Source organism: Aquila chrysaetos, chromosome 20 (assembly GCF_900496995.4).
Source record: "Aquila chrysaetos chrysaetos chromosome 20, bAquChr1.4, whole genome shotgun sequence".
NCBI lineage: Eukaryota > Metazoa > Chordata > Aves > Accipitriformes > Accipitridae > Aquila > Aquila chrysaetos.
In genome coordinates, this window is record NC_044023.1 from 22,388,437 (window position 1) to 22,412,042 (window position 23,606).

Here is a 23,606-nt window from a genome sequence, read left to right on the forward strand (position 1 = left end):
GTTGAATAGGTAAAGCAAAAGCCGCACACACAAGGAAAGCAAACCCAGGAATTCATTCCCCAGTTCCCGTGGGCGGGCAGGTGTTCAGCCGTCTCCAGGACAGCAGGGCTCCAGCACACATAACGGTGACTGGGGAAGGCAAACGGCATCTCTCCGAACGTCCCCCCTTCCTTCTTCTTCCCCAGCTTTATCTGCTGAGCATGACGTCCTGTGGTCTGGAATACCCCTGGGATCAGTTGGGATCAGCTGTCCCGGCGGTGTCCCCTCCCAACTCCTTGTGCCCCCCCCCAGCCTCCTCGCTGGTGGGGTGGGCTGAGGAGCAGAAAAGCCCTTGGCTCTGGGTAAGCGCTGCTCAGCAATAGCTAAAACATCTCTGAATTATCAACACTGTTTCAGCACAAATCCAAAATATAGCCCTATACCAGCTACTGCGAAGAAAATTAACTCTACCCCAGTCAGAACCAGCACACAGAGTCAGCATTATTGCAACCTCTCCTGCCATAAAAGAAGGTTAGAATAATTCCTTAAAAAGCTTAGCACTTTCTTTTTAGGAATTTTCTTGTCCTCTCCCAAAAAAGCAAGAGGTTCAGGAGTTCTCAGGCATCAATAGGAGATTGGGTTGTTTAGCTCATCATTGAAGATCAAATCCATACATCAGCTGAAAGAGGAGATGACCTATAGGTTAAACACAGACTCTTAATGAGACAAAAGCAGGTTAATTAACACTTTTCATCAATGTGCTTCAATTTATTTTAACATGATCCATTTCAGAAAGGTTAAAATATTTTTCAGTTTTTGAATACAAATGAAAACCCAGCATAGTTAAAATGAAACCATAAATCAAGGACTTCTGATAGATATTTTAATAAAAATAAATGTAGTGCATTTGATTGTATGTTTGTGTGTTTATGTATGTGGTTGTATAGAAAACATAAGCAACAAACTATTTCATCCAGTGGTTAATTCCGTAAGTGAAGACTAGCCAGAGCTTGTTAACTGGAAATTACTATCAGACTGGGGACAGTTACAAATTCATAAGAAAGGTAATGTGTTCAACTTAATGTTTTCCATCCATTTCCCTGGCTGTTGCAGAGGATTACTTTAGCCCTTGGAGAAGAGCTACAATGAGAAATAGGAAAAGCTGAGGTCTGTAGGATGAGCCAGCATGGTACAACCCGGTTCACAAGGCAGTACGGCCACGCAGAGCAAGCCAGAAGCGTGCTCGAGAGAGTCAGTCAGTTGGACGTCGCTGAGCGGAGACGTCTCCCGTGCCGGCAGCTCTGGTGGTTAACAGTTTGTGCTGCCGGCTCTGCACGCTTACGGGCTACTTAAGGAGAAGGGAGCCCAGCCGGGCTTGGATATAAGGGGCCATATCTCAGTTCCTGCAGCTTTGTGTGTCTTAATGGAGTTAGCAGGAATTCCTGGCAGTGGAAGATCTGTCTCCTCGAGCTTTTAGTTTCATGGAACTATTTTGGTTTCTAGAAAATTAAATGTGACGGTTGTACTGCTGTGGGATGTAAATCCCTTGTCTCTTCTATGCTCAAGAAGATCTTGCATTGTAAGTCTACTAACATTATGAGTTTGATCTTCATCCCAAAGGAGGACACGTAGTTTGTCCTTTTCCAAAGCACGCAGTGCGATGATCTTCCAGACATGAGTTTCATGAGAATCCACAAATTCAGGTAGATTAGGGCCATACTCTAAGAGGAAACAATACAAGAGAGAAAACTGAGATCATTGTGATGTACGGTCTTGTTGTGGAAGATGGGAGCAGGTCTCCCTAGAGCCACTTCTCTCCACACTGAAGTAATTCAGTCTGACTGTGCAGTTAGGGATAGGGGAGATAATGATCTAAACATGACATGCATTGAGAAAGTGACTGCCAATCTCCATTTTGGGTAAAGATGAAGGAAGCAGTGTGGGAGAATAAAGGGAGAAAGTGATAATGACTCTCTTATCCTAAGAACTTTATATCCTTGAAAATAGCGACTAAGAACAGACTGGCCTGAAGGCTACGTTTTTAACATCAAAGATACAGAAGAAGTGTTTAGAGAGCACATTTTCTGTCGTAGGAGGAAAAAGTGTAAGAGTGTTGAAGAAAAGAATCTGGGACAGTACTTGGGGAAATATCAGTCCTTTTGTGTATTTTCTCAGAAGCGTTTTTGGAAGCAGCTTAGCAGAACCAAACTTCTGAGGTTTTGAGCTGTTGTGACTTTTTCTCCCTGAGCCTAGCTGGATTGCAAACAGGTTACTCAAAGTTGCTTATCAGATAATAATAGCCAAGTGGCTCATGGATAAAGACTAGGAGTGATGGGGTTTGACACATCAGAGAGTAACTAAAGCACTGCTGAACGATGATGAGGTGGTGCTTGCAATATTAGGGACTCCCGGGACCTGATTTTCCCCTCTCCTAATGCAACTTAAGTAAGATTATGAGCAATCCCATCAAAGTTAATATGGAGACTAGAGTCCCTTGTCTTAATCCCAAAATCATGATGGCAGAGACAATTTATTCAGACACCACCAAATAGGTTAAGTTCTAGGTGTGCTGTATTGCAGTGCTCAAGCCAGTCATTTGGGAATATGACACGAATACAAATGTTGATGACTCAAAAACAGGTTGACTCTGAAATACAAACAGGTTTTGTCACTGAATTGACTCACCATGGCTTGGGTTGGTTTTCTTTGTCTCTGTCACACACCCCTTTGGAATACGAATTTTGCTTTCATTATGTTGGAAGTTTGTAAGTGTATCATGAAGAACTAGTGATCAAAGTTGTAAGTTTTAGTGCTGTGTTTTCTTTTAGCTACATTGTGAATATATGTCAATAATAATCTTTATTAGAGTTTATTTAGAAAGAGTATTTCACCAGCGAAAATTTCAGTTTCTTTTGTGTCTAAGTACACAGTAGAAAGTCTCTGTAAAAATCCAAGCCTGAACCCATTAGTCCTGGTAACTAAACTATTTGGTACAGCTGAAGATAAACATCATTCCCTGCAGCAGACAACCACGAGTGGGAGTGTCAGGGAGAAATGTTGTAGACCATGGCTGAAGCCCTAGGAAAACTGTGTGCTCAGGGCCAAACTTGTCCATCACTGAAACCAGGCTGAATGGAGAAATGCTCATGGCTGACATGCGATGTTGTTCCTCCTCTCTGTGTATCTTTGCACGTTAGAGCTTGATTCTTGTTTTGAAGTGATTTACATAAGAAAAAATTGTGGCTAATTTGAAGTAAAATGCCATGTAACAGGAGAAATGTCAGGGACGCTTTTTAATGATGCTCTGTGTTGAATATTTATTCAGTAGAGTAGGAGCTGGGGATTTTGAGCAAGTTATAATGACAGGATGGTCTCGCAGGTTATTATTTTCATTCCACATGTGATCCTGCCTCCATCCTGCCCCTTCCCATAACATCAGTACCAGAGCTTAACCAACAGGAGAGCAAAACAGTAGCACATCCCTTGGAAAGAAGGGTTTGCCTTCTCAGTGTGTCACTAATTAATTAGAACATGGAGACACAAGTCACTTCCTTGCAAGAGAGCACAGGACATTGAGAGACCATCTCGCCTTCACCAGGAAACAAATGAGACCTCTGTGGCCCAGGTAACTTTTTTTCAAGGTTTGTTTTGTTGGTTCTGTTCTTACTGTCACTTGATCTGTTCAGAAATAGGTGTTTGGGCTTCACTCTCACCCGTGGTAGCGTGGAAGTCTCAACGGGGTTTCAGGAAGAAATCTTAAATAAAAGTATCTGCGGTGCACAGTGGTATAAGACAAAACAGTTTATAATGAAGGTCTTATTTCCATTTTATAGGCTGGGCAAATAAGGCGGCAGAGACTTTTAATGACTTGCTCAAGCTCAACAAAGTAAGGAGGAGAGCTCATTTTATTCCCTCTCACTCTGAGGTCTGTGCTCGTGCTGGCCTTCACCCACAGAGTAGCCTTGCTCTTCACTCTGTTCTCTTCGCCTTCTTTTGCTTATCTAATTCTCTTTTCGATGGAATTCTGTTAAACTTAATTGTTCACATTTGGTTGTGATTCAAAGCCTAAATATTCAAACTAGTGTCTAACAGGCTGGCTCCCCTGCTGTGCTTGCCCCTAGCAGGAGCCACGTGCAAGCCTGCGGGTCTGGATACGCTCCTTCTGTGAATACCGCTAGAGAGAGCTAAAATTGCCCCCTCCCTCTTGCTTTTCCTCTCCCTGTTGCCTGACTCAGTTCTTTGGATACTTGTAAATTCCTGAGGTTTGTAGCTGCGTTTGTATAAGTGCTATTGTGCTTTCTTCTTTTGACTTAAACTTACAGGTACTTTTGGATAACCTATATTTTCCACAAGTTGTCCTGAATAGACTTAAACTTTTCTGTTATTTGTATGTACAACTTGAATAAGAATTCAGCATTATAATTATTAACTAGAGGCATCCATTTTCTATTTGAAATAACATGTTATTTAATCAGTTACTTCAATTTTGGTTTAAAATAATTTCAAATGGAATATTGGATGCTACCTGTGACTGCAATAATTTTTTTCTAAGTGTTTAGTTTATTAAAAAGTTTGGCTTTTTTATTTGAGGTTGACCTTTTGAAGTCATCTGAAAAGCTTTTTTTGAAACTGAAAATAAATTTTTAAAAGTTATTTGCATAATTGATTGCCGTACCTGCCTGCAGATTGTCATGCCTCGTCCTGCCCAATGCATAACAAGTTCTTAATTATGTCTTGTTGTCTGGATGTCATGTCCTGAGGCACTAGAGAAATGCCCAGATTTCTTTTTAGTGTAGATTGTAAATAGCTTGGGAATTTTAGATCTTTCTTTTGTGTGGTAGAGTCATTTCTCTATGGGAGCTATATGTGGGAACTTCCACTAATTATATTCTAATTATAAAATAGTAGGAGCAGATGCTGCTTTAGAGAAATACTTCAGTTGAAGGCATTCATGGGATGGATACAGCAACCCACCCAGCAGATAAGCCATTTTAATAACAGCAGGAGATGGACACTCCGTGGTGAAAATAGAGGTGGTCATTCTTCCTAAGGACAGATAGCCATGAGTTCCAGTGGGAAACTCTCTACGTTGTTCTTGGGTCTTTATATAGAATTTGTGCTCCAGTGGAGGTTCAAACTCTATAATAAGCAAATATATTTTGTACTTACTAAAATCAGTGAATGTTGATAGCTTGCTTTCTGTCAAGAATTTTGTGGTTTTGTTTTTTTTTTATCTGCCAAGAGGTGGAGGGAGGAAGGGCAAAAAGGAATTGTATATTAGAAATGAGGAAAGTTAGAGTAAGGGAGTAAGTCCTGATTGCTCATTAGAGCTCAACAGCACAGACCCACCGAAACAAAGGGTTAAGGCATCTGGAAGCAGCAGAGAACCTGCTGAACTGGAATGGGTTTGTATTTCAAAAGTAGGATTGAGAAGTGGTAGAACTGCTAAATGGCAGAAGTTTGACTTTGAAATTGTCCTCAGTGCTGTTTTCATTTAATAATGAGCATATATTGAGTAGGTCCCAGTTCTTTGCCTCCATAACCAAGAAAGTCACACTTGGAGAAAATGGATGAAAATGATTTAGCAACGACAAAACTGTCTTGTTCTTTTGTGGATGTAAGAGTTTTCCCTATCCGTGCAGGGTAATCCCTTGGGATACATTGGCCAAACCCAGCTAGCAGTGGAAATATTCAGTGTACTCGCAACATAGGGCTCGTAGTTTCAAATATAACTATTAGTTCTGATACCTAAGTTATGTTTCTAAGTGCTGGCCTTTATAAAGTCTCTCCAGTCACTGTCCATAAGACAGGTCCTACAAGGGCCAGGCAACGAAGTTGGCAAATCATGAAAAAAAATTACTGCATGTTCTAAATTCCTGTTTTAATTGCAGCAAGATCTTTAACCTCATATCACAAAAGTAAAATTTAAGATCCAGTGCCGCTCTTATTCTGCAGCAAATTGAAATCCTCAGGAAAAGCAAGGCCAAAAATCCCTAAAACCAAATACAAAAGTGACTGTAGTAGGCCTTGATTATTGACCAAACGAAAGTGAAAGGAGGTGCTTCCCTTTGGCTGGTTTTGTAATGCAGCTTAAGGGCAGCTGTAGGTCTGTATTTTTTACTGGAGCAAGTGACAGCCAAGATCCCAACGTAAAGAAGATAGTGCCTGAAGTAAGTTAGGGACATCTGTGAACATACACAGCCACACATGGATATAATAATGAAAATAAATTTACTTTAGGTTATAGGTAGGTATGTACCAGAATGATACTGTGACATCCTCTACGTCTATGTGTGTATGGCTCTAGAGCAAATATAGTCTGATGATAATAATAAGGTACTGTGTATAACTGAGAAATAATTGTATTAATTTTGAGAAGCAGGATGTATTGTGTCTTCCTGCAAATGCATTATTGTATAAAATGGTATTTATACAGATACCTGTATTACAGCATGTATGTGGGTTTTACTAACTCTGGGTAAATACATTGATAGAGCAGTTTAGTGCAAAGGTTTATTTTCACCAAGTTAAAACACATTGAAAATGAAATAGAATAATCTTAAATTTGCCCAATTTCTTAATGTAATAGTAAAAACCTTTCCTGTTTTCTGAAGTATCAGTAGGTGCTCTCATCCAGTTCCCCTTACCAGTACAAATGGTGATGCACTGTGTTCACACCAGGTACTTGGGAGGATGAATGTGTCTTGGGCTGCTTGGTAAATGACCTGTACACCAAGACTAGCTTATCCCAAGACATTGATGACACATGCAAGACTTGATCTGGGTGACAGTAAGGATGATTAAGCTATGGATCATTCACTGGGAAGCTGGAAAGTCCAGCTAGTGATTTTCATGCTGTTCTGTAAGTTTGACAGCTCAAGAGGTACCCGCTCCTAATGACTTTTAATTTGGGATTTATTCTTGCATGTCAGCTAATTCCTGACGTCTTGGTCCTGATGAGGAGGGTGTAGATAATAGACGTAGAACTCAGATAGGAGAGACCTAAAACATATACTGTACCATAAAAATGCAAAGACTGTGCCAGTCACTTCATAATTTTGCAGTTTGAATGCCTGCATATCCTATTATTGCTGCACAGCTTCTTTTTGAAAATTTTTTATTTATGGTCATTACTAATCAAAACATATTTAAAAGTGCCATAAATCAACCATCTCAGCAGGCTAAACTGTTCAAAGGGGCAAAATGCTGTTGGCCACTGCGTACATGGGCTGCACAGCAAACTGCACAGCGTTACATTTGCACAATTACCTGTGGCTTGTGTTACAAGGAGAGCGGTGATTGATCCTTGAGTGACTTGCAATTTATCAAAGATTAGATATGATTTCTCCTGTATCTGATTAACCTTCTCTGTAAGATGGCCATCATTTTTGCAATGACAGTAGATTATTCCATACTTGAAAAGACGGATATCAGCTAGTTGCAATCAATAGCCCACAAAAGGTGACACCTTGAATTCACTGGGTTATCTATAAAGTGTGTCACAAATGGTTCAATCGTTTGTCAAATATACCGATTTCATTTAAGGCACCTCTGAAGTGAAGTGGCTTTCATTTTAGTCTGAAATGCAAAGAGATAGTGAGGGGGTGTTTGGGTTTGTAGTGTAATCAGGCACTGTTGCATGCTGCTATAAAGAGCAAGTACAAATTTCTGTGAGTGACAGATTTGATTGTCATTTCCAGACCCCATTACATATGATTTTCTTTGTCACAATTGTATGGAGAGAGCTTGATTTGATAAGATTGCATTGCACTAGGTAAAATGGAGGTTAAAATGAAGTATTGTGCCCTCTTGTTATTTAAGTAACACTGTACTCTCAGTGGAGTGGATATATTTTCATATATTTTGTCTTTGAATTTGCCATAATGGCACATCCCTCCCCAGTATCCTTTGATGCAATTCCATTCTTAATGTGTTTTCAGGTTTAAATTAGCTTTCATTTATTATTCAGCCACACAAAGAATGCATATTTGACTGTGCAGAAATGCAATCCCTTGATTGACTGCCTGGTCCCTGTCTGGGAGGTGGGAGGCATTAATTCCTGGGAGGGAGACTCTTACATCAAGTTTAGACAGTTTTCAATCTGTGGGAAGCTCTTTTTCAATGTCAGTTTAAGAAATATGTTAATAAATTGTACCTCGACTGCGGTTCAGCTGTGAATGAAGCTGAGGAGGAAACTGCTATTCTTGAAAGGGAATCTTCAGCAGCTGGATGGGCAGGTTACTTAGGAGTGCAGTCACGAGGAACAACATCTAAACTCTCCTCTTAAAAAAACCTTGCCGACACTAAAAGAAAACAGGCTTCCTAAGAGAAAGGGGCTCAGGCGATGTGCTGAAACACCTGTCTAAAAATAATTGCATGTCCCCCACACTGTTGTGGTTGTGATATGGCAAGATTTAAGCCAAGTAAACTGCAAGAAAAGGATCCTCTTTCAGGAAAGCAATTTTAGCATGTCCTAAATGCCCAGCTCAACCGTGTGTATTGCTGAATCAGAGTCTCCACTCTTCCAGGAAAGGTCAAATGTTCCACCGCTCCTTTCCTTAATCCCCATTAAATACGTGGCCATGTTTCACTGCCTTCGTTGCCAAAGATCGGTGCTGCCTGAATACATGGAAAGATCTAGACCACTAATCACATATATTTCTAAAATCAGAGAAGTGGCTTTACTCTCAGGCCTAAATTCCCGTTTCTAAACTGATAGTGTCACTTTTGCTTTTAATAAGATTACATTTTATTAGGCTGAACTACCATAGTACACACCAGAGGACACTGTAAGTGCTGCAAAATTTTCTGTTAAGAAATGTGCCATATAAATCAGTAGCTTGTCTTGCGAGAGCACATGTATAATAGCTGATTATATGGAAAAGAAGAGTTATATTGGCATAAGAGCCATGTGCTTCTTCCTGAAAGCATATATGTGACTCATCACAGCTCACCTCTGTGATATTGTACAGGCCAAATACTGTAAATACTTAGCCTTTCCCCATTTTAATCTTAATTTTGGCCATACCCCATAAAGTACTCAAACAATTTATTAAGATAGCTGTAGTTTGCTATGCTAAGTCGTACTATGTTTTCAGTTATTCATCGGTTATTAATCTCTTTAGTTCAGGGTCATGTTTTCCTCTCTTCAGCATTTCTCATAGTGTCTGATGGTGCCTGGAGCGCTAAGAGCTCCCAGAAGTTTAGCTAGTCAAGTCTCAGATGCTTTTGACTTTATGCTCTTGGATAAATGTTTCATTCACAAATAGAAGAGAAAGAAACATTAGAGCACATTTGAGTATTCATGTATTGGACTTTGATTCTTCGGTTGCTCATAGAAAACAGATGATTCCACCTCCAAGACTGATTTTTATTATCTCCAGACATGATTTGCCTTGAAATCAATACAATAATGTAAAATGTCATTGCAAATAGAGGACGTTGGTCTGCAATGCATTTATTAACTGCCTCTGATAGAAACCACAATGAAAACAGTCAACATGCTGGTATTCCAAAAAGAGAAAAAGTGAGTCCCAAATGCTCAAGTTATAGTTTATCTACAGGAAAAACCTATTTTAAAATCTTGTATGTGAAATGGTTTATGCAAATAAGGAAAAAATGTAGCTAGATCTTGAACATTGTAACACTAATGGCTGTTTAAGAGACTTAGGTAATTAGATGGTTAATCAAACTTGAAACTACTGCTTATCTGTCTAGGTCCACATAATGAATATCAGCAACATGAATGGAATTCAGCCCGAGGAAAAGCAGCGCTCTGTCCGTTTTCTCTCGCGTTGGATGCAGCCGTGTGTGCTTGGCATCGCTTGCCTTTGTCTTAGCTGCTTGTTTGAAGCATCTGGTAATTGAACATAAACTCTTGCACTTGAGCATTCATGCTTGAACCTGAAATTACCTTGTCACCCACACTGGCTTTCATTAAAAAGCTAACAGATGCCCTGGCATGCTCCTATCGCAATACATGATGCAGAGAGTCAGAGCCTCATATGCTGAAATGGCTTTGGACTATATGGTCTCCTCTTGTCCAGCCTGGAATAAATGTCCTCCTCTCTGCATTCTGCAGCAGCCGCTCTGGCCATTACGCGTCTGAGCTGCTTGCTGCTGTTTAACTTGGACATGCCCTCTGAGTATAATAGGTGGGATACTAATATTTCTTATGTACTTGACGAAAATGTACATATCCCTCAGCAAAAACAAACACTGCTTTTCTTTTTTCCACTTAAAGAACCAGACCATGTTTCTTCTGTCTGTAAGCAGCTGTTGCAGTTTTCACTAGCTGATTTGTGTCCATTTGCAATACTTTCCCCTCCAAAGCCATGAATATTTACAACAGACTTTTCCTATTTAGGCAAAAGAGTAAAGGGGAGAGGGACCTATACTGCAGACCTTCAATGGAGGATCTTTTACAAAATGTGCAAACAAATCTTGAATAAAGTGAAATGGGCAAGGCTGGAAGAAGAAAGGAGGAATAAGCCTTTGCAAGATCTTAGAAATTTTTCCTTGTAAGCAGAACAGTCTGAAGGCACAGTTAAGTTTTGGAGAGGAGTTCTGATTTCTTCAGTTTTTTACCCTGGATAAATGTGTCAAAACTTGAGTATTGCCTTCTCTTCATTCTCCTTTGGCCTCCTCCTCTATGCCAGGATAGATGTCTAAGTAAGCATTTAGGTATAAGGTGCGCAGGTTTCAGAAACCAGCATTGGAAATGCTGACATTATCTCCTTTTTCTTCATCTGTCTCAGATGCTCGATTCCACTGATTTGAGGCCAACAACAGGAGCGGTATCTCCTGAGCATGTTACAGTTCAATCTTTTATTGTAGTAAAATACTCTATATTCCTTCAGCAGCCGGGGCTGGCAAAGCATATCTCATTGTTTACTAAGCACTTTGATAGCCTTAAATGAAAGGCACTGCAGTTATTAGCATCACTGAATCCCTTCCCAGCAGAGCAGAGCACACAGCCTCCACAGCTGAGCCAAATTGGAAATGAGCACATTTGGAAACGGGATGCTGAGTAGCCATCTAATGCAGACAGGTCTGCCTGTCTCTAGGTGGAAAAAACCCTCCGGTCAGTTGAAATCTTGCTGATGGGCACAATATACATGACATCGCTTCTCACTTTGCCCTGGTCCTCCTGTATCATTCAGAAGGTATTTGCATGTTCTGGACTGACTTTTTTTTTTTTTTTTTTTTTTTTAAAGGCATTATCTCTGAGTGTCAGTCTCTGATTTATGTCACTTATATCATGCCACTGTAGATTGCATCCCACTGTGTCATGTCCTCCAGATCAATATGACACAACGTAGCACTGCATGAGCTACAATGAGCAAACGCAGCGACGCAAAGCTGTTTACCCTAAACAAGTAATCCCTCCTAATGGACACCCAATCAATAGAAAATCAGGGTGGGATGGTTTCTTTTCAGATTGGATAATTGTTACCCTCAGACCATACCAGTGATGGCTGCAGCCTGCTGCTTTGCAGCTCAGAAATGCATCACAGCTTCCCGACATGAGATGCAAAACGCAGGCAGCGCTAACAGCTGATGACGGGCTCCCTTTAGCGGGGGACGAGGGACAAAAGCGACGCAATTACAGCCTTCGTACACATGGGAAGTGCTGCTGAGCTCCGTTTCTTCTAACAAACCGAAAGCTAGCAAGAAAACTTTGTTAAAATCTCTTGTAATATAAGCCAAAGACATTAAACCTGTCAGAAATACACCGAATTCTCTGCAATACGCTGCAGCAATAAAACTAAGGGACGCAACGCAGGACAAAGATAGGTAAGAAAAGCTCAGACAGCCTCAGCGCACCCCGCTAGCAAGGCCGGGGCCGATGGCGGTGGCATCCCGAGCTGTCCCGTGCGGCAGTACGGATCTGCTCCAGCTGAGGACCATCCCCGTGAGCTTTCACGCTGCTCAAACCGTCTCAGCTCTGACGACAGGGTGCAAGCTGAGCCGCTCCGTGAGCCGCCAGCCTGGCTGGCATGCAAGGAAAACCACACGTGAAGCAAAAGAAGTGCCGTTTCTGTCACACCAAGTGTGCTCCTGAAAATGCTGGCGTGAAAGGAAGGCTGGGAGGGAGCTTTCCTGCTTCCCTGAGCCTTCAGTGACACCTACAGACAAAGCACCAACCAGTCTGCAGAGGTTACATCCCAGCACAGGCCGTAAGCCCTGCTTTGCTCCTGCCCTTCGGGAAAAGGTCTCCTCTTTCTCTGCAGCAAAGCCAAGCCCAGGGCAGTGTTAAGTCTGCTGTTGCTGCATTTGCTGTACGGACAGGACACCTACCGAATGCGTGTATAGTGTAGTTATTTTCTTCTCTTGCTGTTTCCTATTTGGGACTAAAAACCAGATTATTTTACCTGCTGATGACAGAGGGCTTTTCACCTCCTGAGAGCGTTCCTGTTAGCATGCAGCATTCGCTTATTTTTCCTCTAAAAACTTCTCAGTAATGGCAGATTAACTTTTTCAGAGGTGACCTGGAACAATTTTCCTTGCTTTTTGTCTGTTCTTTCTGAAGGAGAGCTGGGAAGTGCCAGGCGCTGCTTCCCTCTGTGGAGGGCTCAGAAACCTGCAGGCAGCTGTAAGGGGTGACGGTACTAATAGAAATTCTTACCCTTTATCTGCAACTGAATCTTTCAGCCTTATTTTTAAAACTATCTCAAAATGCACCAGAGTGCTCCAAAGGAGAATATCAGCTCAAAAATATCACCAAAATCACAATTTTTTTTTTTAAATTAACTGTCTTTGACATCCAAGGAAAATAACCTGTACATAGAGGGGACAGGACACTAACAGGGCATTAAGACCAGCTCTCCCGTAGTATCTGTCTCCCCAGACTGCCTCTCTTGCCCTGCAAGTGGACAATAAATAAATGAGTAGCTAGCTCAGAAAAAAACAATCCTTTTTTTTAATTTTTGACTTGGATGCTAACCAACATGATTTCGGTGTCATTAAAGCACTCGCCATAATTTAAAAAGTGCCTGATGTTACAGGTTTTGAAAATGCAAATCTAATAATTTTGATTACCACTTGGCTGTGTATCGCCAAGGTGTGCCTACACTCGGCTGCCCTCAATTGGCTTCTGAATAACATTTTCCATTTGCTGCTCTGCGAGGGTTATTAAAGGGGGGAGGGATGTTTTTGGTGTTCAGCTTTCCCAGTCCTTGAGAAGAGATGGGTAAGCGTTCTCCTTGGGGTGATTTGTAAAGTGCACCGGGGGGGGCTCGTGCTTGAGCTGAGCATGGCTTGGGTCAGAGCCCTCCCTGCGCATCGTTTGTCACCAAGCTGTATCAGCCGTTCCCATAACTTGGTATGTTCAGCTATTAGATTGCAATGCTTCTTGACATGCCTGGATTGAAACCTGGGGGTCTGATTTTTGGAGGCATCCGGCACTTGCAGTTCCTACGGTGTCCACAAGAGCTGTGCTAAGATGCTCTGGAAAGCAGGTCTTTAGTAAACACCCAGGTTTCATTCTTCATACGTTTATAAACTGTTTATATGCATTGCTGCAGGAAGAATCAGATTTATGGTGCGGACTTCTCATCTCTTGCAGAAAGTGCCGTGGAGGCGAGGGTTACCTACAGCAAAACCTCGGTGCTGACACTTGTTAAGGACTAGAGCTTACACGGATCATTGCGGGACTCATGTAGGAGAGCTCAGGGCTTTGTGGGAGGCACCCATTTCATCTCAGAGTCAAGTCCTTCATAAATATTTCATACAGGCTTTGAGCAGGGCAGAGGATGAACTGCTGATGCTGAAAGGAATTTCAGTAAGTGATTCTGTGCCTGAGCCCTACTGCAGGTGCGGGCATTTCTGTAGCATCCCAAGCTTGGGATGCTCTGGGTCTTCTTGAGTTTCAGTAGTAGCAATCCCAAGCGACTGTAAAATCCTGATACATCAGTTAGTTACACAAAAACAATGTCATAAGTCTAGACAATAATTAAGCATTATTTTAGTAATGTGCACTTAACACTGCTTATACCTGAGAAATTTCAAATGCTTGTATTAATTAGTTAAGGCTTGTAACACCTATTGTGGATCTGCTAAGAGTTACTCTATTTTGTTAGAAGTGAAACCAAAATACAGATGAATTAAATTTGTCTAAGATAATACAGCCACGTCCCTGAGGACTTGATCTGAAGCCTATATAGTCAGTGATGCAATCTTTTTCACCACCTCCTGTACACTTCTGGTAAGGTCTCTGAAAACCCAGGAACAGCTTTGTATCCCCTGAATTTCGGTGAGTAGTTCTGCCCAGTGTGTATCTTTGTTGCTGTATCCTTATTATTTTAGCAGAGAATTAAGCAGTTGGCCAATACTCTCTGGAAGAAGTACTTAAGATTTTGGTTTCATATACCAGAGAATGAATAATGCTCGTAGTATTTTAGCATGACAGCTGTGCAGAATAGACTTTTGGAATAAGCAAAAATATCTATCTGTATATGATTTTCACACTTTCGGTCTCATTGTTAAGCAATATTTTTTCTCCTTTTCATTTCCTCTGAGGCCCTGTAGAAAAAAATTATGGCATTTTTGTCAACAGAAATGAAAGACAAATGTTAACTTTAGAGGCAGAGGGAATTCACGGGCACAGATGAGGAGCTGAAGTCTGCATAATGTGTCATGGCTCATCTTTCTGTGCCACCATTTTGCTCGTACTGCACGACTAAAGTGAAAAATAGACAATTAAACCAGTGGTAAAGGCTCCATGTGAACTCCAGCTGTGAATAAGGGATTAGTCCTCAAGCCCAAGGTGGAGCTGCTACGTGCTGCTGCCCATATTTAACAGAAGAACTTGCTACATCACAGATACCTGCAGGTTTGGGGGCTTTCCTTTAGAAATGTCGTGTTTAGGACAATGCCCTTTCTCACCTTTCTTCTGCTTCACATCCCCAAAATACTGGCTCAGTTCTTATTCAACGGGTCAGTGACATCTCATGTAAGATCACAGAGGTCCTAAAAAGTGAGTCTGACCTACTGACTGACCCAAATCAGCTGCACGTCAGGCAGAGGAGTTACTACACCCAGAGCCATGTCTTACCCCAAAACCCTTCTGTCTGATGTTACTACAGGACTTCGCTTATTGGGGCAGAGTTTTGGTTTCCATGGTATGAAAGGTTTGGTTGGTGTCACTCATAATTTATATTTATTCTCTGTGTGGGCCCTCCTCAGGCAAAGAAAACTACCTGGATTTAAAACATAAAACAATCCATCAGACAGAGAACATGACCAGTATTCTAAACAAGCACTGAGTTTTCAGTAAACATAACATACAACAATAATGTTAGTCTAATCTTTCCCTTTCCAGGTCCGAGCAGGTATCACTCTCGTTTTTAATATACCCTTCTTCATTCCAGTTTTAGAGATTTCACATTGTGAGAGTTTTCTTAAGGCAGCATTTAATTTAGGAACAACAAAATAGGGGGTTTTATAACCATTCTGAGCAATGTATGACTGTGAAACAAATCTTTGAAGTAAGAAGATTCAAATAAAATAATCTCTGATCTCCAAGCTTTTTCAAAAATTTTACCTAAGCCCTTCAGATCTGCTGCGCTCTTTCAGCCTTTTCTTTTCAGCCTTTTCTTGTTCATCTGGACGGTGGCTAGAAGAGGATTCTGGAGGATTTATTAACAGTGTTTCAACAAAAAGAGAAAGGGATCGGAGGATAAAATCAAAGATGTGATAGTTCACTTGTTGCATTAAGGATCTTCCTAAGCGATCACTGCAAATTTTTCTAGTTCTGGTGGCAATGCTGCAGTTGTGCTAGACTGCTTAGGATCTTTTTCAGCTCTACATGTCTCTCCATTTCTCAGGAGGACAGGATTAATGTTTTCCCCCCCCCTCTGTTTTCCTTGTTGTTTGTAGATCCAACCCGGGTTATGGTGTCACCTTTCAGCATGGATGTCACTGTTGGAGAAAGCATTGTCTTGCCTTGTCAGGTATCTCACGATCACTCGCTAGATATCATGTTTACCTGGTCGTTTAATGGACACCTGATAGATTTTGAAAAAGATGGAGATCACTTTGAAAGAGTTGGAGGGGTAAGTATTAATACTAAAGCAATCTCCTCACAGTAATAAAAGTAGGTAACATAGAAAAAGGCTACTAACAGAAGGAATGGACTTGACTAAGTTAATAGTAGGAGATGTTATCTTGTGTCTTACAGACTGAGAAGATGAACATTGCCAGTATACTACTTCATTATAGATGGTGTAGAATTGTTATGATTTCTTAATGACGTGACTTAAATCTGCTTGCATGAACGATGTGTTTACATTGCAGTGGGATGCATGTCAGAAGACCTATAATATGTTTTCTCATTGCAAAAAACTGCCTTGTCATTCAAGGAAGAAGCCCATAATAGTTTTTCTCTGGCTGTAACAGTAAAAGAAATGTAAATGTAGCCAATTGTAGAACTTTGTATTTATACAGAAAATAGCGGGAAGTCAGAGGATATCCTCAAACTTGTTCAGGCAGTGTTTGTTGGCATGTTCATCTGTCTCTGTCTGTGTCCTCCCCTTGTGACCACATGCTTAGAGTAAGTATTTTTGCTCTACACAAAATAACCTGCATAGTATTACAAACATCACCGACCATCAGAGATGACATTTCTTTTCCATGTTATCTGTGCATGTTTCCTGGCAATGTCACATTGGTCCCTTTGGGTTGGTTGGTTGGTTGTTTATGGGAAAGCCAGTCGGTACCCACTGACAATGCAAACTTTTGCAATGTCCAGAGAATTGTTTGGTTGGAGGTTGGAAAGATCATGTTTATGGAAATCCAATAGCTAGGAGAAGAGTCAGGTGTGAAAAGATGGTTAGACTGCCCATTAAATACAGCCCTGGGCACCACTGTCGCTCAAGGCCATGATCAAGTGGCAGGTACAGGGAAGAAAAGGTAGTGAAGGTAGGAATTACTTTCGTTCATTAGGAGAGGGGAAAATCTGCTTGGGTCATTTGCCGTTTTCTGCCTCTTCAGGAAGGTTTAGGACCAGAGAGCCTGCAGCAAAGTAAGAGTGCCTGTGATGGTCCTTCCCTGCTTGATTTTCTCTGCTTTTTCTTCAGTTGTAAAGTGCAGGTTGTTTCAGCTTTTCTCATAGTTTTAGATTTCCTGAAGTTGTTGTGACATGAGTTTTGGGAATCGGAGAGGGTCAGTGCCATAGGAGGTACCTCAGGACACCATCTATTAGAAAGGGGGTTCACATGAGAAGGTAGCACGTCTGTCAGACCTGCCCCAGGTTCTCATGCCATTCTTCTGACTAAAAGTAATTTTCAAATTATTTTTACTAAAAGAGGAGCAGCAATTTCACAGGCTATGTCTGAAAGATGGGTGAAAAGTTTGCTTTCCTTTGTAACCATAATGTTTTCCTTCGCAGTGCAGATTTCATCTAGTTTAGCCTGTTGCGTATTAGGCAGGACTTGGGGATTTTAATTTCTAACTTATCTGCAATTTAAAAATGTTTTCTCATCCTTCTTAATGAATTTTTTTCCACTTCTATTGGGTGAAGGTAGCAAGAAAAAGAAGGAAAGAAATGCAACAAATTTTCAGCAGAGGTAGAAAACTGGAAAGGGTTTTGCATGTTGCTCTAAGGGAGGTTTTACAGAGACTCATGCTCCACTGGGTTTCAGGCAGACTGGCAGTCTGTGTTTACATTTGTCAGGAGTGAAATTTAATGCTGAAAGGAAAAGGAAATATGATTTACAAGCCTTGCTGTTATCCCTAAAAAGAATCATTAAAAGATGCATTTAAAGATTGATGCCTAGGGCGCATATCAGCAGCAACGGCTCTTCCTGGCGACTGTGCCTGATTGGCCTGCAAAGCTAAAATTACAAACTTTATTAATATTCTTCAGTCAGAAAGCCACGACCACAAGGTTACCCTGAGATTTCTAATGTATCGAATGCTTTGTGTCTGGAGAAAAATTTAGAGAGAGTTTTCAGCTTCCTATACGTACAGAAACCTAATTAGTTCTATTCAACAGTTAATCAGACATGCACTTGGCATTTGGAAAACAAATTACCACTGTTAGGTGATGCAAGACTTCCTCGGAGAGTGCTGTTCTCATGATCTTTAGCACAAAAATGCCGGGCAATCAAAATGCTGGCTGTAATACAAAGCTGTGAAACTATTGCAGATGTCTCATAATTTGGGCTGGTTTTCACTTACAAAATAGATGTAGACACAACTTGGGCATCTGAATACCAGAGAGGCTATAGATTGGATATCCAGAGAGAGAAAGGAGGAATCGGAGCAAACCTGCACTACATAAGCTTTGTCACATTGTTTTAACGGGGAAAGTGCTTAACGGACCCAAACCAGGCTCCCCTGCCCCTTGTAGGAGCCATAATTTTAGAAACGCTCCCGCTCTTATCTTCAAGGCAGACTCACATAATTTTAATAGGCCATGGCTTGCATTACTAATGTTTTCATCAGCCAGTGTAAAGTAAATCCATTAGTCACAGTGTCCTTCATGTGATAATGATGTTTAGCGCTCATTAAAAAGTAATTGTAACCACTTTTCCCTACTTTATCAGCAGGATTCAGCTGGTGATTTGATGATCAGAAGCATCCAGCTGAAGCATGCTGGGAAATACGTCTGCATGGTGCAAACAAGTGTGGACAAGCTATCGGCTGCTGCAGACCTGATTGTAAGAGGTATTTGAATTTTGTTACTGTTGTTGTAAAATTTCTTTTTTTTTTTTCCTATCTTCTGCTGCTGGTAAGACAATTCCTGGGCTTGGAGACATTCATTGAGATCCTAGCATCTTGTAATTAATCTAAGAAATAAGCTCTAAGTACACGCTGGGGTTCACAGTACATTCTCAAACAGTGCATATAAAGATTCTTTCATATATACATACTCGTACAACAGACACACAGCACAGATAAACACACTGGTACCTGTTCGTGTCCTGAATGCAAAACTTGCACCAACTGAGCTCATTTATTTGATGAACTATGCAGCAGAAACAGTATCCAGCTTATTCACTGCATTTCTGCCCAGCAATATTGTTCCATTTCTAGAATAAACATGATTTAGTAACTTCACTGATATTTCAAGATCTATTTATTACCATACACAGGTGATCTGTAAGTATGACTTTAACAGAGATGCAATTAGTTAACCTGAGTCTGGATCCTTACAATAAGTATGATGCAGATTTTCCTGTTCATTAGCTTTGAGAAAGGCAACTACTGGTGCTGCTCTGTATCTGCTACCCTCAGTTCTTGTAGACCCCAGCAAAATCATAGTTTGCGCATTCTCCATGGAACCTAAGTTCTCAGGCAACTCAGTGAAAGGAGGAAAGTATGAAAAAGAAGTAAGAAATTCCCTCTTTATCAAAGCTGTGCCAGAGTACAATGTGCAAGATTAGCCCTGAACTTTCATTCAGAAATGCGCCCTTGTCTCCAGCTGGGTGTTTCTCTTATCCTCATAATATTGTTACGCTTTTCACCCCGTTTCCCTCATAGGAGTATGAACGCAGACATTCTTAGCCATGTGCCACACAAAGAGCTGGGCCCCTGGAGGCAGCGAAGCTGCTGCTCTTCTCCCCAGGAGGTTGCCTGGGCTCCCCGTTACACTGACTCTTGGGTTTTTGCTGCAGCATGATTTCAGATTAATTTTTTTTCGTTTTGCACAAACATTTCAAAACAGCCTGCTGATGGGCACCTCGGTTAGGTAATTTCCTTAGTGCTGGCTCTGTAAACAAACAGGAGGAACATTAAATTCTCACAAGAAAATTACTCTTGATGATGGTAAAAATACTGATCTTGTCGCTCCCTAAAAACATCAGTGGGGATGTCTCCATTCAGGCCAGTGGTTCCACGGCTGCGCTGAGAGTTGTGCTATACCGTCTCACCAACTGCATGAAAATTGGGAAATATCCCTGGGCTGAGACTGGAGGGGCAGCTGAATAGCTGGTGCATAAATAGAGCCTTCAGAATATTTTTTAGAAGTTTTAAATATTGGAGTTGTGTCAAAATAATAAAGAGATTAGATACTAGAATAAAAATCAATTATTTATGTCGGGGAATATCAAACAAGAGCATACAGAAGTAACCCCTGGCACCAGTACACACAGATCAGCCCACTTGTTCAGGATGGGATTTTCTCATGCCATCAGAACAGAAGCAGCATGTGTCTGTCAGCAGCCCAAAAATATTTGGTAATTTGGTAACTGATAATTTTTCCTTCTCTTGCCCTACTGTAGCCTGCACCCTGGAAAGAAGTATATTCTGAAATGTTGGGAATAACCATGGTTATTCCAAGACATGAAGTGAAGACAGTTTGTTTCAGCCTCTGCCAAGCAGTAGGAGTAATTTGTGACAGATCCAGTGAAATTTCATTTCTCTGGTGTAACTTGCGGTGGTGGGGGCAAAGGAGCTGACTGCTCCATGAGGCTGCATTGCATGGCTACTCCCCCTAGCAAAACAATTTAAACTTTTAATTTCTGAGAAATTAAATCTGTCTAGACCTGCTGAAACTTTAATTTTAAAGACAGGATATTGGAAGGTTTCGGGGTATTTTAGATACTTAAACATGTGCAGCTCTCTCAATATCATATGAGAATAATTTTAGTCCACAGAGTGAATTGCAAGAGAGTTTCCTTGAGATGGAGCTTTTGGGGAGAGACTTCACCTCAGGTACGACAACTGACAGTAATGGCCATATGATACAGGAGAGAGGTGCTCTCTCTGATCGGTACGTCCTACAGTGCTTTACTGGTTCGAAGGAACCCAGCAGTGAAGCAGAAAATGTTGCTCCCTACTTGGACACGATGCTAATTACAGGCAGGTCCTTTGCTCTTCACCAGTCTCTGGGTGCATCCACGCTGCAGCCAAAAATCGTACTTGTATATCGGCCAGTCCTAAAGCAGCAGACGTGGGATGGCAGAGCCGATCCCGAGTGCTGCCGCGAGCGCCTTGCTCTGTCGGGTAGCCGAGGCATGCCACAGCTCTGCGGCTCGCGCGGAGGCACCTGGGGGCTGCGGGCAAAGCTGGTGGTCTCTGGGTTTGTGTTTCTCCCCCGTGCCTCCTGATCTCAGCGAGGTAACGAGAGCTGCTAAACCACAGCTGGGGCTCCGCTTAACTCCTCTGCAGGGACTCAGTTACCTCCGTCCTGAGTAAGGGAAGACGACCGGAGTGCTCCTTCCTTGAGCCACTGCAAAGCTCCAAGCACCCCTCTCCTGTAATTCTTCTAACAGGTCCCCCAGGTCCACCAGAAGCTGTGACAATAGATGAAATCACCGACACCACCGCTCAGCTGTCCTGGAGGCCAGGAGAAGACAACCACAGCCCTATTACAATGTACGTCGTACAAGCAAGAACCCCCTTCTCGGTGGGATGGCAAGCGGTGAGCACAGGTAGGTCCATCGCCTGACCCCCAGAGAGCTCTGCTGATGGAAAACACATCCATCGGGACCCACGCACGGGCCGAGTGGAGCAGCTCTGCACCCTGAAGAGAAAAGTAATTTCACTGGCTGCAGAGCACTGGTCTTATTAACTGGTTCCAAGTTTGGCAACCCAAAGATTTAGGGGCCAGTCAGTGTTATTACTCATCCATTTTTCTCATGAATGTTTAAGAGAAAACAGAATGAATTCCTATCTTTTGTTGCCGCACTGGAGATATACAACAGTAATTGTGGTTTATAAAGACATCCCTCAGGGACAGACCGTGTCATCTGGCCTATCTTTAAGTAGAATTATTTTCCTGATAGAGGGGAAAATCCCATGATGTAATTGCTCATGCCGTCAGAGGTTAATTTTGTTCCAGTAACCATTAAATAGAAGGAAGACTGTGTTTTAAAAAGAGAAAAATAAAAACCCTTTAAACCTGTTGTCTTGACAGTTTGTTTTCAAAAAGTGGCAATTTAGGAGAAGCTCTTTAATAGCAGGAATTTCTGTGCTAAAAGCACAAATGTTTTAGTGCCGCCTCTTTTACTTCTTTTTAGTCAACAAAATGTTAGAAAAATGAGAAAAGGTTTATCAATCATTATTCACTTCGTATTTACGTTAATTCCTCACTTTTAAGCATATCAGATATGACCTCTTCTCAGCACTCTTTAATAGTTCTAGTGGGTTTTGTTGCATTCCTAACCTGTGGCTGTCTCCTAGTTCCAGAGATCATTGATGGCAGGACGTTCACAGCGACGGTGGTGGGTCTGAACCCTTGGGTCGAGTATGAATTTCGAGTAGTAGCTGCCAACCTGATCGGGATTGGAGAACCCAGCAGACCTTCAGAGAAAAGAAGAACGGAAGAAGCTCGTAAGTAGTGGTGGGCAACTGAGTTAAGTCTTGTTGAATAAATGCTCGTCGGTGCTAACAGATGTGTTGCACGGGAGGCAGCTGAGGAGCGCTTTCTGCGCCCATTGCTCTCCTTCCTCGTGGCACATTACTTGTGTGCACAGAACAGGCAGTAGAAGCTGCGGAGCTCCTGATGGGCTCTTTTGCTCACTCCATGAGTCCTGGATGTATAGGAAGTCTTCACCCCTTTTTCCTGAAGAAAGCAATGATTTTCAAAAAAAAGGTATTTGGGCAGGTTTTTTTGGAAAATACTGCCCAGTATCCATTGATGAGAGAGATGAAGTCTGAGAGCAGTCCCTCTGGTTTCCCATGATCAGTGTGATGGAAACTCTGGAGCACAGGCTACAGCACCTTGAGAGCAGGAGTTCGAGCTTCACAGCTGGAGAGTCGGCAGCACCTTGATGCTGGGGGCTTCTGTGGTTCTTGGGATTAATTTGGACCTCGTCCCTGTGGGCCATCAGTCTTCAAGAAACCACCCTGGGCTGCCCTATGGGGTTGGATCGTTTCATGGGCTTACTGAAGGTCTGTGTTCTGCAACCCTCTCCCGAACACACCATTGCCTCCTAGAACCACACTGTGTCTTCAGGCTGCTGCAGGCACAGCTTAACGGTGAGAACTTTACTGCTTCTTGGTGCTGTCCCTGTCTTTTGATCTGGCAGAAAGGGGTCATGGGAAGGTGTAGGCTCAGCGTGGTGGCTGCAGGGATGTGTGCCTCGTTTATGGGAAACCCCTGGTAGGTGGCTCCTCTGTTCTCTTTTAGCCTGTAATGGAACAGAATATGAAATAGGAAAATAAATAAAAGCCCTTTTTTAGGAAAAATAAATATTTAAACTAAACAATTAGTGACTGAATACACAAGTTAATTGACATACTTTTAATATACTATTATTGACATACTTTTAATGTGCTGTTTGCCATGGCAAATTAGTCATTTCCTAATAGCATTTCTGGTACCCGGCAGGGGAAGGCCAGCACAGTCCTATTGCTGCATCGGTCTGTTCCATTTCAACATTTCTGGTTTCAAAATTGTCACGTGCATCTTATGCATCTTTTCTTGCAGTTCCTGAAGTGACCCCAGCTAATGTCAGCGGAGGTGGAGGGAGCAAGTCTGAGCTGGTCATTACTTGGGAGGTAAGTGGAGTCCAAACTGAGAGGAACATTAATACATTTCTGACCTAGATGCACCCTTTCACCCCAGACCCCAGGGGAAGCATCTGTAGATTTTAAACGGTTTGCAGTAAAAAAGCCCACATTGTGTGATAAAAATAGCCCAGCTATTAAAATTGAGCTAAACCGCTTCCCCACCCCAG

At 41.9% G+C, this 23,606-nt stretch overlaps 1 protein-coding gene across 7 annotated transcripts in view; it reads left to right on the forward strand.

Annotated features, from left to right (window-relative positions):
- Positions 1 to 23,606, forward strand: part of CNTN4 (contactin 4) — a 349,563-nt gene that overhangs the window by 317,354 nt on the left and 8,603 nt on the right. For 6 of the 7 annotated variants that reach the window (XM_029995893.2, XM_029995894.1, XM_029995897.1 and 3 more), the window contains 5 exons: positions 15,859 to 16,034; positions 18,528 to 18,648; positions 21,198 to 21,356; positions 22,108 to 22,257; positions 23,357 to 23,427. In XM_029995893.2, coding sequence (XP_029851753.1) covers positions 15,859 to 16,034; positions 18,528 to 18,648; positions 21,198 to 21,356; positions 22,108 to 22,257; positions 23,357 to 23,427 — 677 coding nt within the window. The remainder of the gene's footprint in view (positions 1 to 15,858; positions 16,035 to 18,527; positions 18,649 to 21,197; positions 21,357 to 22,107; positions 22,258 to 23,356; positions 23,428 to 23,606) is intronic. The other variant, XM_029995899.2, reaches the window with a different exon arrangement.